Below are 16,833 nucleotides of genomic sequence, written 5' to 3'. Positions count from 1 at the left end.
ATACTTTCTCTAGGTTCTTCTACTATTAAAGCCAAATCGTCAGCATAAGCTCGTAATTTGTATTCTATATTTCTAATCTTTGTTCCTCGAATTTCCTTGTTATTACGAATTTTATTAAGAAGTATTTCCATACATAAAATGAATAATAAAGGAGAGAGAGGACAACCCTGTCTTGTTTTTTTCATAATTTTACAATGTTCTGATAATTCCCCATTAATTATAATTTGAGCTGATTGCTTATAATATATTGCTTTGATCCATTTTAAGAAAGTTTGGCCCACATCTATGATTTCCAGTAATTTAAACATAAAATTCCAATTAATTGAGTCAAATGCTTTCTCGATGTCCAGAAATAAAATGCTGCTTTTATACTAGGGTTTTTCCCCATAATATTCCACCAGATCTATCATTGTTCTTAAATTTTGTCTCATATGCCTATTAGGTAAAAATCCAGTTTGGTCATCTTTTATACAATCCTGTAAAATTTTTCTTAGTCGTTTTGCCAATATTGATGTAAAAAGTTTATAATCTAAGTTCAACAAAGATATAGGTCTATAATTTTGGGGTTCCATTAAATCTTTATCAGGTTTAGGAAGTAGAGTTAGGAAAGCATTTGACCAGGACTCCGGGATTCCATTGTTCTTAATATCATTAAAACTGAGTAGGTTTTAAGGGCCTTTGTCACCAAGGACCTGTGGTGTGGTGAAGCATATGGTAAAGTTGCATTCCTGTACAACTGATTATCTATACATAGATAATGCCCAGTACACACAACTCCATCAAAATTCAGCAGGAGCAGGTAATGGTCCCAAAAAGGCCCTGTGGGGAAGAGGTGTTTAGACTAGACAGGTACAAGCTTGATGCTAAGTAACTCAGATGGACAAAGTAAACAGACTCCGATGTGGGACATTAAACTTTGAGGGACTTGAAGCAGTACTCATTCCAGACTGGGGTTATTAAATTAAATGGGGGGAAAATTAAACTCTCAAGAGGCTATCTGTAAATTCATTCCACTATCCTCTCTCCTATCAGAGTGAATTGTTATCATTTATGTTGATGGGACATATGGAAAAACTGTAGCAGAGTGGAAAATATTTGGTATTTGGCTGTCCAGTCCTCATGGTTGAGCATTGGAGAGAAAGAGGTGAAGTAGTCCTATGAGTCCCCAAAGATTCTGGAACATCCTTGATTCATGTAGAACACTAGATGGATCAGGCTTTTGGGGGCCCATTGTTCTCCTGCATAAACTGAGAATTTGACCTCAATCATACCTAACATCATCCTGCAGCTACATATTTCACTATCTGTTACTGGTCATCTCTGTGAAAAACATTGGACAGTTTGAAAACTACTGCTGTAAAATATTTTCCACTCTTACACGGAGGACAGAAAAAGAAGCACTTGGAAAACTGTCCTGTAGAGCTTCGCATGGTTTCCAGTAGGCACTAGTGGGTCTAGTAGTTCTGACTGGCAGCCAAAATAAGTAGATAAATGAGTTTCCATCTAAACTCTCATTCAGCACAAACTGGAAGCAAACAATAGTTGCGATGTGCACTGTTGAGGGAGTGATCTCATATGGAGCTGACACATGCTGTGTGACCAGTTTACTAAACTAAGATTGGCCAGAAGGGAGAGTAATTAATCATTATTCAGTGATAGCTTCTACCCTCCACTACTTGCTGGCTGGAGTGCACAACCGAGAGCATGTCTAACTAATATGGTACATTATTCATGCCACAGAAGGCTACAGATACAATGGCATGTTCTCTTGGAACAGGAATGAAATTCCAGTGTTCAAGCAGGTGGTTGGCATTTTCATTCTTTATAGGTAAAATTACTTGGAAAGGCTAGAAGAAAAGCATTAAGAGGAGAAGGCACAGGGATATTTTTTTTTCTCCATTTCTCAGATCACAAATGAGAAATTAGTTCTCATATTCATTCCCATTTGTGGCAAACTCTGATTTTGCAGGCTGAACCCTAGTGTACTAAAATGGTAGATGAAGGACTCAGCCTGTACATAGGCTAGTCAACTTGTAGAAAGAAAGAAAGAAAGACCCCACACTTAGAAAAGCAGCAGGATAATCTGATGTTGGTGGAGTGCAACTCCCATGATCCCTCACCACTAACTCCCAACTAGGGCTGACTGGAATTATAATCCAATATTGGTCTGACTCTAAATGCAAAGTACATGGATGTTGTTGGACTGCCAATCTCAGCCGTTCTTGCCAGCACAGTCAATAATGATAAATGCTGGAAGCTACTGTTCAACAACATCTGGAGGGCTGCATGATTACTACAAAATCCCATTACTGCTATCATACTGTAAATCCACTTGCTAATCCCAACCAAAATAGACTCATTGAGCATTTACGCATGTGTTGATTTATCATTCAACAATTAGCTCAATGAGTCTACTCTAGTTGGGATTAACAATTCGATTTAGCAGGGATAGTAATCATGCAGCCTTCCAGAGGTTGTTCAACTAGGGATGTATTTATTTGCTCATTTTCTCCTTGAAGAGAGCAATGATTTTTTTTAAAGCCATTTTCTTCCTTCAAGAAAATCTTCAAGAAAATCTTTGGAAATTGCTGACCTTTTGTAGCCCATTCACAATTTGGGATTTATTTGGCACACAATTTGCATGTGGGATGGTGGGTTGTTTTCGTTTTCGTTTTTGCTCAGAAACTTGCATTTTATTTCACAAGCAGAATTTTCAATGCAGAAATATTATTTTCTGTGCAGAAATAATATTTTCTGCACTGAAAATACTGTTTCCGGTGCAGAAGATGTTGTTTTCTGCATAAAACCATTTGCAAATTTTATACAGAGTAATTTCTGAACTGTGAAGATTCTCATCAGTCCAGATTTCTTCTTGTCAAGGTGTCTCAATATCAAACATTTTAAAAATATTAGTGAATAGTCTTTCCATCCCTATGTTAAACAACAGTTCCCATCATTCTTCCCCACAGGCTAGAGCTGCTGAAATTGCCAACCAGCAACAGAGGTGTCCTCACATATTCACTACCCTTGCTATAAACTGTTGTTTCTGTCTCTCAAGCAAAAGCAATCAATCATGATGGACATGTTGCTAGTAATAAAGAAAATATAAAGCAACATAGCTATGGCCATGATATGAAACCAGTCCATCAATCAATTGCTTTATTTACATCGCACCTTCTTCTCACAACTGGAGCTCACGGTGGCTGCTGTGCAGTACTTAAGCCATTTAAAGACATTTTTTTTTCAGAAGACAGCTTTTGCATTTCTGTACAGCTAATACCGTCATACATGTTGCTGCTTTGTGTGTTCAAGTCATTTTCAGCTTATTGTGAACCTAAAGCAAACCTATCATAGAGTTTTCTTGGCAAGATTTATTCAGAGGAGGTTCACCATTGCCGCCTTTTCAAGCTGAGAGAGTGTGACTTGCCCAGAGGGTTTCCATAGCTAAGCTCTCTTATGTAGCCTGCACATATTTAGAACAAAAATGTGTGTTACAGTATCTAAACAGAAATGCTAAGCATTGTTTTCATAGTAGAAAGGCTAGTAGTAGAGAGAGAGAGAGAGAGAGAGTCAAAAGATGGGATGTGACTGTATAGGACATTTGTATTCCCTCACCAGGATAAACTTTCCTTTGTCCCAGAGTTTTAACAAATATACTACATTCCAATGAGAACGGGTTGCTTGGTGTCTATCGGTAGAATCTATATAACATTGTTTCCCTAAGGGATTAATTCAACTTTTGATTCAATCTTGTGAGGTTTAAATTAAATCATGAAGTTACAAACCTCCAAGGAACTAGTGTACTGTTTGTGACCTTCTTTATTACTTTTTGCTGTTTGATAAAGTAGGGGAAATTGATTTGTAACACTGTGTAGTGGTGGGCTTGTGAACCTAGAATATCAATGTCGAATGCAAGTTGACAATATCAACTTGCATCAGTAGAATGTATTTATGATTATTTATGTGATTTATATCTTGTCTTTCTAATTAATGTAGAAAGATTTATTTTCTCTTGAGCAGAGACCATTGCGCTGCCTAATGACAAGATCTAGAATTTGGTCTAAGAGGCTGACTTTTCCCTAAAAGATTTTTTTTAATAGGAAGAATGCAAGCTAAGTTAAGCACTTTTCAGCTATACCCCCAAAATGGCTTATCAGCAAGTTATTATGAACAAGAAAAATATTTCCAAAGACAAAATAATCCTTATATACTCATTATTTCCTGCAGAAAACGAGGGTGATATCTTTATAATTTGAAGAAGCGTTACACATAACCTTGTGGAGTCTGCTGACTTAAATTCTTCAGTATTTTTCATTGTACTATTCATATATTAGTTTTTTTTACTAGGAAAGAATCCTGGAAAGAATTTCCAGTACAGATTTGGAAACAAAGCATTGATTTTGACAGGCCTTCATTAGTTTCCAATGAAAGTGTGTCTCCCCCGCCAGCTCACATTACGGAGATAAGTATAGTGACCTACCATACAGGGTTATTATAGAGATTATAAGGATTGCAGTATAATATATATGCACTACTTTGTACACTTGGGAAAGCAGTATATCATTGATGATTCTTCAACAGCTAACTGACTGTTTCTTAAGTTTATTAGCTTCTTTTCTTTGGCTCTTTCTGCAGCACATTTACAGGACAATCCATCTGAATCTCTGATATTGGCACTCCTTGCTGGCAGCATGGAAGTGAAGAAGTCTTGTCCATCTCTTTTCATTCTTTAAAATAAAATAAAATAAAAATAAAGGTTGCAATCCTCCTATACACCAGGGGTAGTCAAGTGTGCCCCCCTCCCAGTGTTTTTGGACTGTAGCTCCCATAATTCCTTGCCCTTGTCTATGTTGGCTTGAACTGTTGGGAGTAATAGGCCAACAACATTTGGAAGGCCTCAGTTGCCTACCATTTACCCAGAATAAATCTAATTTAAATAAATTGCATTTACTTCTAAGGAATCATGTGTATGTGTATTTCAGCTAAGTTACCATGAATGTCTCCTGGCTCCTCTCTCTTCCTGCCCTTTCACATGGAATGTCTGTCTGTCTGTCTGTCTGTCTAGGTATCTATGCCCCTAATACCTTACTCCCTCAGGCATTCCAGAAGGATACCATGGTCTATAGTATCAAAAGCCACTGAGATGACCAAGAGCACCAACAGGGTCACACTTCCCCTGTCAATATCCAGCCGGAGATCAACTAAGGCAACCATGGCAGTCTTAACTCCATATCCCGCCCTGAAGCCGGTTTGAAATAGGTCTAGATAATCAACTTCATCCAAGACTGCCTGGAGGGCAACTGCCCTCTCAATCACTTTGCCCAAGAATGGTAGAAGGGAGACCAGCCTAAAATTGTTTCTCACCTAACTAGGGAGGGTTTTTTAAAAAGCTGTCTAACCATCGCTTGTTTCAGTTTTTGATGGAAATATTCCCTCCCTGAAGGATGCATTGATTATAAGTTGTAATAATATTTTCATAGCATCCCCTCCCTGGGTGGTCAACCATGATGGGCAAGGATCGAGAGAACACGTTGTCCTCCTTACACTTCCAAGAAGCTTGTCAACTTAAATACTTCAGTACTTTTCATTCATCGGTATTTACAAACTCAAAATGATCCAGTTTAACATAGTCCACAGAGTCACTGGACATCTCTCTTCTTGTTTCTGTTTTAGTTTGGGGGAGGTCTAAAATGTCAGGATCATAGCTCCTGCCATGGACCTATGCTGGATATATACTTTGAATATACTTTGCAAAGCTCTGTAATGTAATGCTACACAAGTGGTGGTACTGGGTGGAAGTATGAAGTGGGCTAATAAGCATATGCAAGGGAAGGAAGATTGCGCTTTGAGATGGCAAGGTCAATGTAATGGGAACATGTGGTATGGAGCAGAGATGGTGAGGTAGTCCTGGGAACAGGAATGTTTTTGTTTGACAATGAATAGGGGGTGAGTGCAAGAAAACTTGCTTGGGTCCAACCTATCTTCAGGACCACTTCCTTCCGTATAATCCACTGACGCCCTCAGGTCCTCTGCGAGGAATTTCTTGCAACCTATAAAAACTAGGCTGTCTGCAACTGGCCAGAGGACCTTCTCAGCTACCGCTCCCAGATTATGAAATGGCCTGCCAGATGAGATCCATCACATTACTACCTTAAACAGCTTTTAAAATGCTGTTAGGACAGATCTCTTCTGGCAGGCCTTTCCTGAATAGACAACCAGCCACCAAAAAAGTTGGACCTGTTATACCCCTGACTTCTACCACAGCCACTCTTGATTTATTATTTTAAAATATGTTTTAAATTTTTGAATTGTTTAATTGTATTCTAGCGGGAGTGGGATATTGGGATATGGGTTTGTACATTTTAACATGTAAGCCACCCTGGTTGTGTTACACAGAGAGGTGGGATACAAATAAATTTTATTATTATTAAAACAACTGAATTGCTATGCACTTCTATTATGCTCTGTTACTGAAAGTGCCACAGTCCTGACAATATATTTCTGCGTAAACAAGTTTAGTTTTCTGAATCAAGCTTTTTGAACTGCTGGAGCTTGTTTTTCTGGACTGGAGTTAGCCAGTACATTACAGAGGCCAATTGCTTGTTTATCTGGCTTGCTATATGCAAATGTAAAGCCTCAACAGGTATTTGGTTTCTGTTCTGGTTGCGGTGGTGGGAAGATCAGAGGCAGAGGCAACAACCCTAATGTTTCTTCTATTCTGTTCTTTTACTTGGACTCAGCAGGGTAGTTCTTGCTGGTGATACTGCTTCCATCAGCAGAACAGAGATACCACCCCTAAGGCTAGAAGACTGTTGGAAAGGTGAGCAATTTTTTTCGGTCCTCTTCCCAATCTTTCTTTGAATTCATGACACTGCTGTCTGTGGACATTTAAATATATTACACTGAATTTTAATAGGCACGTGGGCACACACACACACACACAGAGTGACCCTTAAGACATGTGGTGATCCTGACCATTCTGTTATGCAAGTACAACTTCCAGCATTCACCATCTGTGATTCCTCTGGCATTAGTTTGATTTGTCTGTTCTCATTCCTTTTACTTACGAGACACAAAATCCGAGCTCAGAATATATGGTAAAAATTCAATTATGAAAAACTATGCTGAACTGTTAACTTCAGAGGCATTTTGAGACTATGTATTTTATCCTGTTTAATATTTAACTGCACAAATACTCTTTCCATAAAGGCTGCATTTGCACTGTAGAAATAATGTAGTGTGAGACCACTTTAACTACCATGGCACAGTACTATTGAATTCTGTTTTGTAATTTTGTGAAATATTTATCTTTCTCTGTCAGAGAACTCTGATGCCACAAAAAATACAAATCCCAGGATTCCACAGCATTGAGCCATGACATTAATACTGTAGTGCAGATCCAGCCATAATTCCAAATCTCTCTGATGCTCAACTAGATATAATGTGATTTGACCAGGCCTCAGTTTTTGGACTGTCCCTGACTAGGTTAACATATCTTCCTCATGAGTCCAACTGTACAGTCTCCTTTTTGAGGTGTGGTGACTTGACAATATACAGAATTCGAATATGATCTCATCACAGATTTATATACAGGCCTTATATTGGCAGTTTTATTTTCTATTTCTTTCCTAATGAGCTCTACACTGCAGCTGCACATTGGGTTGACATTTTCATCAAACTATCCATCACAACCACAGGATCCTTTTCCATCGGCATAGATAAAATTATGGTCTGTTTATTTTTGATTTTGATAAAAAAAATTTGCCCTACAGGGCATTGCTTTGAGCTTGCTTACGCTGAACTGCATCTGCTATTTTAATGCCCATTTCCCATTTGGAGAGATTCGTATGGAGCTTTTTTGCTCTCTCTTTTTGTTTTAACAACCATAGATAAATTTGCCTGTAAAGCAGGCCAGTCTAGTTTGTCAATGAGCAAGATAAAAAATACCATTCTTAGTACTGATCTTTAGGTGAGCCTTGATTTTACATTCCTCCATCCTGCATGGAATTCACTTATTCCTCTGGCATGCCTACTGTTCTTTAACTAATTAACTATCCAAATAGGATGTTGCTTTTTATCCCATGATGTCTAGGCTTACTCAGGAGTGGCTCTGTGCCATCTTTTTCAGCGCTGGATCGGGGCTGCGACAACCACACACTGCAGCCCTAATCTGGCATTTTGATGGTTCAAAAAGAAAGAAAGAAAGAAAGGGCAAAATGCTGCTCCTTTTAGTGTCCTTGCCACTGTGTCAGTACTTTCTGGCACTCCTTTTAGTGTGCATCACCTGGACGCTGTGCCAAAGTAGCACCGTGATGCTGCCTGCTGTGTGGTCAGGCAGGTAGCGTGACGCCGGCATGTGTCATCCAAATGCCACACCCCCATGCCATGCCCACACTGGTGCTTCAAGCCAGTCTGTTTAGCCCCTATGTCTACCAAATCATCTATATCCACAAGTTGGCTCTAAAATTCAAACATCAGTGAGATGAGACTTACCTTTATATAAACTACTGTGTGTTGATCCAAGTCCTACTATACACATGATAAAATTATCTTTAATAGCACTTTCCAATTAATTCAGAAGAGACTATGAATTTATCAGCTTATAATTCCCTGTGCCCTAGCCACCCACTTCAATTATTTTACAGTTCCTAACAATACTTTGTTAAAAGAAGTTGTAAAAATACCCAAATTTTGGTGTGTGTGTGTGTGTGTGTGTAATATTCTGTAGCATTTTATGACTTAACATGGCACAATAGTCTATCACTCCTCAATTAGCTTTTCTAAGGTACATTTTACTCATGCATCTGTCCTTCAGGTTCAGGAAAAAGAGGTCTTTTGGACATAAATAGCGAGTGAAACCAGAACCACAAACTGTATGAGGCTGTATGTCCTTTGAGGGGGGGAAATGTATATTATGCTCTTTGGCAAGATAATCCAAATGCTCTAACAGCAAAAGCTGTATTACTAGCTGTATTAATTATGTAAGCATAAATTAGTAAAATTAAATTTGCATGTGTTTATTCTGTTAGATATAGGGAGTAGCAGGAAACTATCTGTAACACGGAACCCCAGCTCTGTCCAACATGTGATCTATTTCAGTAGGATTCATTTACATATTTTCAGTCTGGATCTAGAATTCTCTCAAATGAATCCACAGTCTCTGTCAATTTTCAAGCCAAACATTCTCTGTGTGAAGGTTTTCTGAATATGTACATAACCTATAAATCCTTCATATAACCATATTGCTTGGGACAAATAGGGGGGGGGGGGAGCCAAGTGAACTCAAAATGTTTGATTTGCTTAATTTTGTTCAGTGAGTGTAAGGTATCCACACACTTTTTTTAAAAGGGGAAAATTTAAATTCCATGTACAGATGGAATGGATATCCAGGTAGGGCTATACTAATAGATAATTTCCTTTTGTTCAGCACAGCTTTTACCGCTTCCTTCATCCCATACACATTTTACACTTGTTGTACCAGATCAGTAGTTTCACATTATTGAAAATGTCTGTCATATAGGAACAAATTTAGAATTGCCACATTACATAGCTACTGGAGGTCATTTATAGATCAGATCCTATACTACAGTGATTGAAGTTCTCATTACAGCCATCCGAAAGAGACGCATAATCATTGCTTACTGTAAGCACATATCTAAAGGGATTTGAAGGTTCTATTATTTTCAAGACTGACCCAACATATTAACAACTGGACAAACCATCCCTTCTTTGTCACTGCTGGAAGGATATCAGTACTTTAGAGCCATTTTGGACCAACTGGTGTCCTCTACCAATTTTGGGCTCTTCTGTGTGGATTCTGATCATGTTTTCCCCCACCTTCCACAGGAATTACTTTGTTATACTGTGTGGAAGTGCTGTTGTTTCTAAGTACAGGTTGTCTTCCCAGAAATGGTACTTACCACAGCATGGAAGCAGAAGTAAAACATCTTCATCTAAAAGACATACAGATCTATGCTACAATTTAACAACATGGAACATGTGCTAATATTAAATGTCTTTTTGAAGAATGGAAGCACTTGACAGTTCATTCTGATAGGGTGCTCACACACTTTCCCCAAAGATGTGTATCTGAATCCAGCTGTAGACTTTTGTACTTGTGCATAACTAGGTGAACTCAAAATGTGGGTATGCTTGTGTTTTTAGTGCAATGACAGTGGATGTGCTTGAGGTGTGTACTGCATACTACAGTTCTCAATCCAGCAAGAGAGTCAAGTATAGAAAGAAAGCTTATTTCCATGTAGAAATCTCCTCATTGGGATGGGGGTGGGGAGAGATCATTTGCTCTGCAACTGTTTACAGCTATCTTAATTTCATTGGTTCTTTGATGTCTGCAAAGGAAGAACCATCCCCAGAAATACCATATTTTCCAGGCCAGCCAACGAAAAATAAAATAAAAATAAGACCTGCCTCTGAGACAGAATCTGTGGAAGGGAATATGGAGGGAACCCACACACATTTTTTTCTTTATTTCAGACAAAAGACAAAAAATCAGCAATGCATCTTGTCCTTGAACACATGATCTACTAAATATTGATTTCTTAAAAAATAATTTATTGCTTTAATTTCTTTTCTTTACAATAGAAGACACTCCAAATCCAGAAAGAAAAAGCTGTAAACGTTTAGTTTGGCATTCACACGATCAAAAGTTAAAATACCTGTATCTTCAACCTACAAAGCAATGAATGGCAAGAATTACTCAGATTGAAAGGGTGCTACAGTATGTAAAACAGAACTTTTGAAAAAGTTCTCTCTTTATTGCTATCTACCTACTTAGGAGTACAAAGACAAAAAGGAGCGCGCATCGGACAGGACACAGTGGAGTCTACTGGAACACAATATGCTGGTGATCAAATGAGAGCAGCTGTCAAGACTCAGCTACATGGATCATGGGACAGAATCAGTTTTCCTACACTTTGGGAGGAGGGAAATAAATAGGCAGGTATACTGTATTTTCAAAAGAAGTAACAAATGCCAAACAGCAATAAGTGCATTCCACTTATACCATCCTCATTGAAAATGAGTAACAACCCAGGCCCCAATATTTGTGAGAGCTGAAGGAACCATGTAGGTTGAACCCCTCACAAGAGAATTTCCTCCTCATTTGTGGCCCTATTAAGATCTGTTGGCCCCAATAACTGACTGATAGCATCTTCATGTGCTGAATTAGTGCACCTCTGAATCTCAGACAAATTCCTTTGGGGAGTACAACTCCCAGAACACTCCCCTCCCCAAAATTAATACAGCCTAGACTACTTGGATCTGCACACCCAAAAGCAAAGTATCCCACTTCCCAAAGCCCTTCTGCCTCCTCCATTCCCCACTGCAAGAAGTAGCCTGAGAAAAAACAGCTTACTTTGCAGAATGATGTATAAAGCCCTGCAAAGCCTTTTCTAAACTGCAAAGTATAATTTGCACTGGGGATCATGGGGATTGTAGTTCTGCCTCATGATTACTAGTGGGAAATGATGTACAGAATATTATTTGTAAGTAAAGAGCTTGTCTTGTCCTTAGCTACCTATTATCTTTCTGCCAGTCAAATCTGGCTTTTATCCTGGGGAAGGAAGAAATGGCAAACAGGTCAATGGAGCTGCAAATATTACATTATGAAGGAACCTTAATGAGGAAAATTACACTCCCTTTGTGAAGTAACCATATCTTCCTGTACTTTTTCCTAAATGGTAGATAAGGAATATCACATGGTTAAAGTGCTGTCTTGACCTGTGCCTTGTGCAATCGTCTCTTGGTCTCTTAAGGGTAATTAAAGGTAGATGGGAGTACAGCAGACTAGCAGCGTTTTGATCATTGCTTTTTGAAGTAAAAAAGCAATTGTGCAAGTTAATTTTGAAAAACAGTAAAGAGTTAATTTTTAATAAATGGGACAATACTGTACAATGAAGTCACTCCCTTTGATGGGCTTGGAACTAATTTTTGCAATTACTTTTTACAAGTAACTTTTCAAATTCCTGTCCTGACCCAAATAAGGTTACTCTTTTCAGCCTGACAGGTCGCAATCTAAGTTCCCATCTATGAAATACTCACCCTCTCTCTAACCTGATGCTACAGACATACAACAAGAACATGCTGTTGTCTCTCTTGTCCTATTTGCCTAAGCATCAGAGGAGAAAACTGGATGTTGATAAAATATTGCTGTGTTTCTCTTGCATTCTATCCTACTTGGGTGACAACTGAGGGGGAAAGACCCATTCAAAGAGCCCCATCCACATTTTCTAATAGCTTCCACATACTGTGTATGAACATGAAAGTGGTATAACTGGAAAACATCAACAACACAGAAACTGCTTCCACATTCATGATTTTAAATAAAGGGCCAGTTAGTACAAGTTGTATTTATTTTTGTACTTGGATATGCATCCCCAAGTTCAAAAACAGATGTGCTGTTCTACAAGCTACTTCAGTGAACAGGAGAGCAAGAGCCGAGTTTGGGTTCCTCCTCCTTTTCATACTCAAGAGTACTAAACATATTGTACAAAACCCCCACAATTAATGCAGCACCTATAACGTGCCTGTACACTAGAATGGCAAATTATTGTCCATGATCCACACTGTCACCACACTTTGCACTGGGTATGAGTAAGTCCACTCTGAGTGCAGCACCCATATGCAAATAACTTTGTTTCCTCCTTTGGAATCAAAGTTTCCATAAGGAGCCATTCAGATTAATGGGGGACCAATATATCCATTGGATACTTTCTCTTCACTTGCTGAACTCCCTCTTGCTCTAAGGCATGAGGCATGTGAGGGGGCCTGATGAGGCTTTGAGCAGATGGATCTTCCATCTGAAAGCCTCTTATGCCACCTTGTATGCAGGCAGGTTCATAAGACTCCAATGAACCTCTTTGGGATACTTGATGCACAGTCCTTTGCCTGTAGTGGACTTCCTCATGCTCCCTGTGACACTCAAAAGCAATTTGGTTTTGGCAGGCTGGGGTTTTGTATACATTCTTAAAGCCATAAGCACTCTGGGGAATTGCTGCTCATGGCTCTGTAAACAAGCAGTGAATGCCCTTAGTGGGAAACTTAATAGAAGCAACAATCTTGCAAAATGGGGAGGGGATGTTCTGAATTGAAATCCAACAGGGTAAGTGACAGGAATAGTAGTAATAGACATCAGTCATATGGCTGGCATGAGTTACTCCATATTAATGGCTTGCCCTGTGCCAACCCTTACACTTGCAAAGGGATCCTATGATTTCTGATACAATCTGAAGGCTCCCACAATGTCATGGGCACCTCTAAGGCCATAATAGTGCATAGTTAAATAATAAGAATGGGGAGGAAAGAGTCACTGCTTCTGGGAGGAAAAGGCTATTTTCCCCCCAAATGAAAATACATGTAGCAACCTAACAACCGGTGTGCATCCTAGGTATAAAATTTCCACTGGCCTTTTTATTATTTTAGTCACCTCATAATTTATAATAAATAGGTTAATCACAACCGATAAATATGCATCTTTAAGTAAACAAAGGAATGAAGAATTAGTGTTCATACAGGATGCGTACATTTAAAAAAATCATAGATAATCATTGAACTCTGCCAATGAAAAGATTACTGGCTTCAAGAACAGTGTTCAGACACACAGAATTATTGTAAAAACCATAACTGTGCTCTGTACCACAGCAATTTTTCTTTTATCAAATTAAAGTCACAATAATTAAAACAAAGTATCATTTTTAAAAAGGTTTGTGACTTCTAGATTGAAAACTATCATCAAGTACATAAAATAAAAACACTTCTTAATGATTACCCATTTAAGAAGCTTTACATAAAATTATGATATCGCTAGAAAAACCTTTAAATGAGAAAACTCTCTCCCCTCCCCTTTAATAAACATTGTGCATATAAAACCGCTAAAGAAAGAGATGCAAAAAAGAAAAACATGGAAAAAATATTTGAAAGGAAGTTAATGCCTAGTTCACTAAAACCCTGACAAAGGGATTCAGCCAAAGTTAATCACTTTCAAAATGCAATTTCTGTGTATATTTACCTAAAAGAAAGCCCCATTGAGTTAAATGGGGGTGACACCCAAGAAAGTGTGCGCAGCTGCTTGGTCTTAAAGTGCATGCTTCAGCTCTTCAACTGAAAATAATCAGACCTAGTGCTAAACATCCAGGACTGGGAATGTCAGTACTTACTTGCCTATGTTGCCCACTTTGCTCTAGCACATGTTTTACCTTCCCCTACTGTTTTACAGCTTTTTAGTGGCAACTGAAGTTAGTAGCTGTATGTTTTTTTTATGGAAAATTGAGTTATGCCCTTAGCCCCTCATTTATGCATTACTCAGAAATGCAGAGCTACTGTTTTCTCTGATGGCTTCTGTATGTAACATCCATAGCCTCCAATTACAAAAGTATCTGATCCTGTAAATAGCTAGAAGTGGTTTTCTTCAAATTCTCTCTGTTTTCTCATCCAGTAATTTTACCATTTCTAGCCAGGTCACTAATGATCCTAGAAGCCTATGAACCTACAGTAATCTCTTGGTAAGGATAATCTCTTATTAGCAAATTGTATCCAACTTTAAGTAAACTTTGCTTATAATCAGAGAGGAGACCTTGTATCCTTGATAGGAGCTCCCCGAATCCTGTCATCCTTTCAGCAAGCAAGACTAGAAATTTCAGACTATGGCCAGTTATAAACGGGCACCCTAGGAAGGACTCAGTCCGTGCTAGGGTTAGAAAGGGCCGTCTCTTCCAGACACCCCTAACCCTAGCATGGACTGAGTCCGTAACAAATAGCAGCGGCCGTTCCACATGGCCGCCGCCATCTTGACGTAACGGACGCTCTGCATCCGCACGTCGCACCCCGGAAGTGACTCCGTGAGTGCGCGACTAGTGCCTCGCGGCGTCTCTTCCGGGGCCCAGAAAGGAGCGCGATTTTCACGCTCCTTCTGTGCAGCGTCCAGGAACCGCGCCGTTTGGCTGCTGTGGTTCCCGAACGCTGCAACCGGCGGCAGCAGACTGTCGCTTCTTGGCGGTCTGTAACCTGCCTTTATTTGCAATTTAGGACATCTAACAGAAAGAAGGTCACAGGACATCAGTATCATATACAGCACAGATATATGAGAAAGATATACCTAGCCCAATCCAGGTTCCTAGAGGGATGTAACTATTATCCTGGTTGAAAAGCTTTGACTATGTTGGTGGAAGAAAACAGAATAGCATAAAAGTGCTGGCATTCCTGCCACCTGGTTTATTGTTGAGATACCACTGATTAAAAAGCACTAATGTAGACATTTCAAGGAGAGCTAAAGAACACAAGCAAGTATGGTGGTCTAACTAAAACCAAATGAGGCCTACACATTCTTAACTTTGGCTGAATTCTGGTCAATGTTGCTAGCTAATTAAAAAAGGGTGGATGATGTGCGTAAAGCCTCAACATTTTTGCACTCAACACACACACACACACACACACACACACGCTCACACACACACTTCTCTTTTCTTTACAATCAAATATATATAAGCATAAGTTCAGCTTTCTAAATATGTTAGTGTACAATATTGTTTTGCCTCATATAATTACATTTGAATATTCTTGACTAAGAAAAATTTCAGCAGTTTTTTTTAAAGAACGCTGCATTTACAGTGCATAGCTGTAACAAAAAAGAGCATTGTCTTGTCATACAGTATGTACACAAAATAAAAATACTCCATTTAACATCTGTAAATACTTGCCTACATTCTCAAATGTAGTAAATAATCTAACTGTACATCAACCCCTCCCCATTCAGAACAGTTACTCCCAACTTCTTTTGTAGTGTAATACCACATTGGCTCATCGAAGGGAAGAAAGTACACAGAACACGCTGACTTTAATGAGGGTCTTATAATTTTTCTATGTTAGATAAACTTTTTGGACACGGACATAGATGTCACAATTAGAAAGACAAAACTTTAAAATGTTACGGAAGTTTTGAATCCTTCCACAATTTTTCTTGCCTCCATGAAAAAAGTGATGGTGGGTTTTGCAGGATTTGTAGTTCTCTTCAGGATTGTCATCATATTAAAACAACATGGTATGAGAAGAAGTTTGTATTAAAAACAAAGAAAAAACTCTCCCCCCTCAAAAAAAATATCCACAGGATGCCTCAGATATCAGCAGCTAAAGTCTGAATTTGCCTTATTTTGAAAATGTCATATATACACTTTTATTTTTTTTAAGTTCTCATTGTTTGAATGTATCTCTATGGAACTGCTGCCATTTCAAGTGACTCCCACTTGATACTCTCTACAAAGATTAAACCCCACACCCTCATCACCCCAGGAAAGCAGAGCTGACACCAGGGGTACACATGCTTACACCAGTTCCATTTTGCCTTTTCATTCCTCAAGCAGCTATGTCCATGTAAACCGTGTTTTTGTACGGAGAGTGTAGAGTAGGAGAAATTTGTAAGCATGACTTCTTCACTGACTATTATTGAAGAAGTGATGTCCATGAGGTATTCACCATCCCTCTATTATCCTTGGCCATGATGCACATTACCTCCGCAAGCTTCGCTGTGCCTCTTTAAGTAAACTGTCAAAATCCATGGAGTCATATTTGCTCTTAGTAGAAGCAGGATCAAAATCGTCTGAATTTGAATCTAGAAGGAAAAAAAATTCTTGATTACATATTTGTTTTGCCTGATTCACATGTAACTCTATGGTTTGAGAAGTAAATGAAGATTCATGAAACTGAGATTCTATTGTGTACTGAACAACAATTGCACAGGCTAGTTTCAGTATGTTTACTGGCCTTAATTCAAAATCTGATAACAATGTAGGAAGAGAATGTTTTGTGGTTACACAGAGGTTT

The 16,833-nt window shown here is 38.7% G+C and overlaps 1 protein-coding gene across 1 annotated transcript in view; it reads right to left on the bottom strand.

The window, feature by feature from the left end:
• Positions 1-10,551: 10,551 nt before the first annotated feature.
• The window catches only part of PPARGC1A (PPARG coactivator 1 alpha), a 115,638-nt gene continuing 109,356 nt past the window's right edge, over positions 10,552-16,833 (bottom strand). The window contains exon 13 of the mRNA XM_089524724.1: positions 10,552-16,621. Coding sequence (XP_089380850.1) covers positions 16,518-16,621 — 104 coding nt within the window. The 3' untranslated portion in view covers positions 10,552-16,517. The remainder of the gene's footprint in view (positions 16,622-16,833) is intronic.

The sequence above is a fragment of the Sceloporus occidentalis genome, unplaced genomic scaffold (assembly GCF_023333645.1).
Source record: "Sceloporus occidentalis isolate IW3139 unplaced genomic scaffold, rSceOcc1.0.p SCAF_5, whole genome shotgun sequence".
Classification (NCBI taxonomy): Eukaryota; Metazoa; Chordata; class Lepidosauria; order Squamata; family Phrynosomatidae; genus Sceloporus; species Sceloporus occidentalis.
Note: the sequence above shows the minus strand (reverse complement) of the source record. Positions and strands in the feature narration are given on the sequence as shown.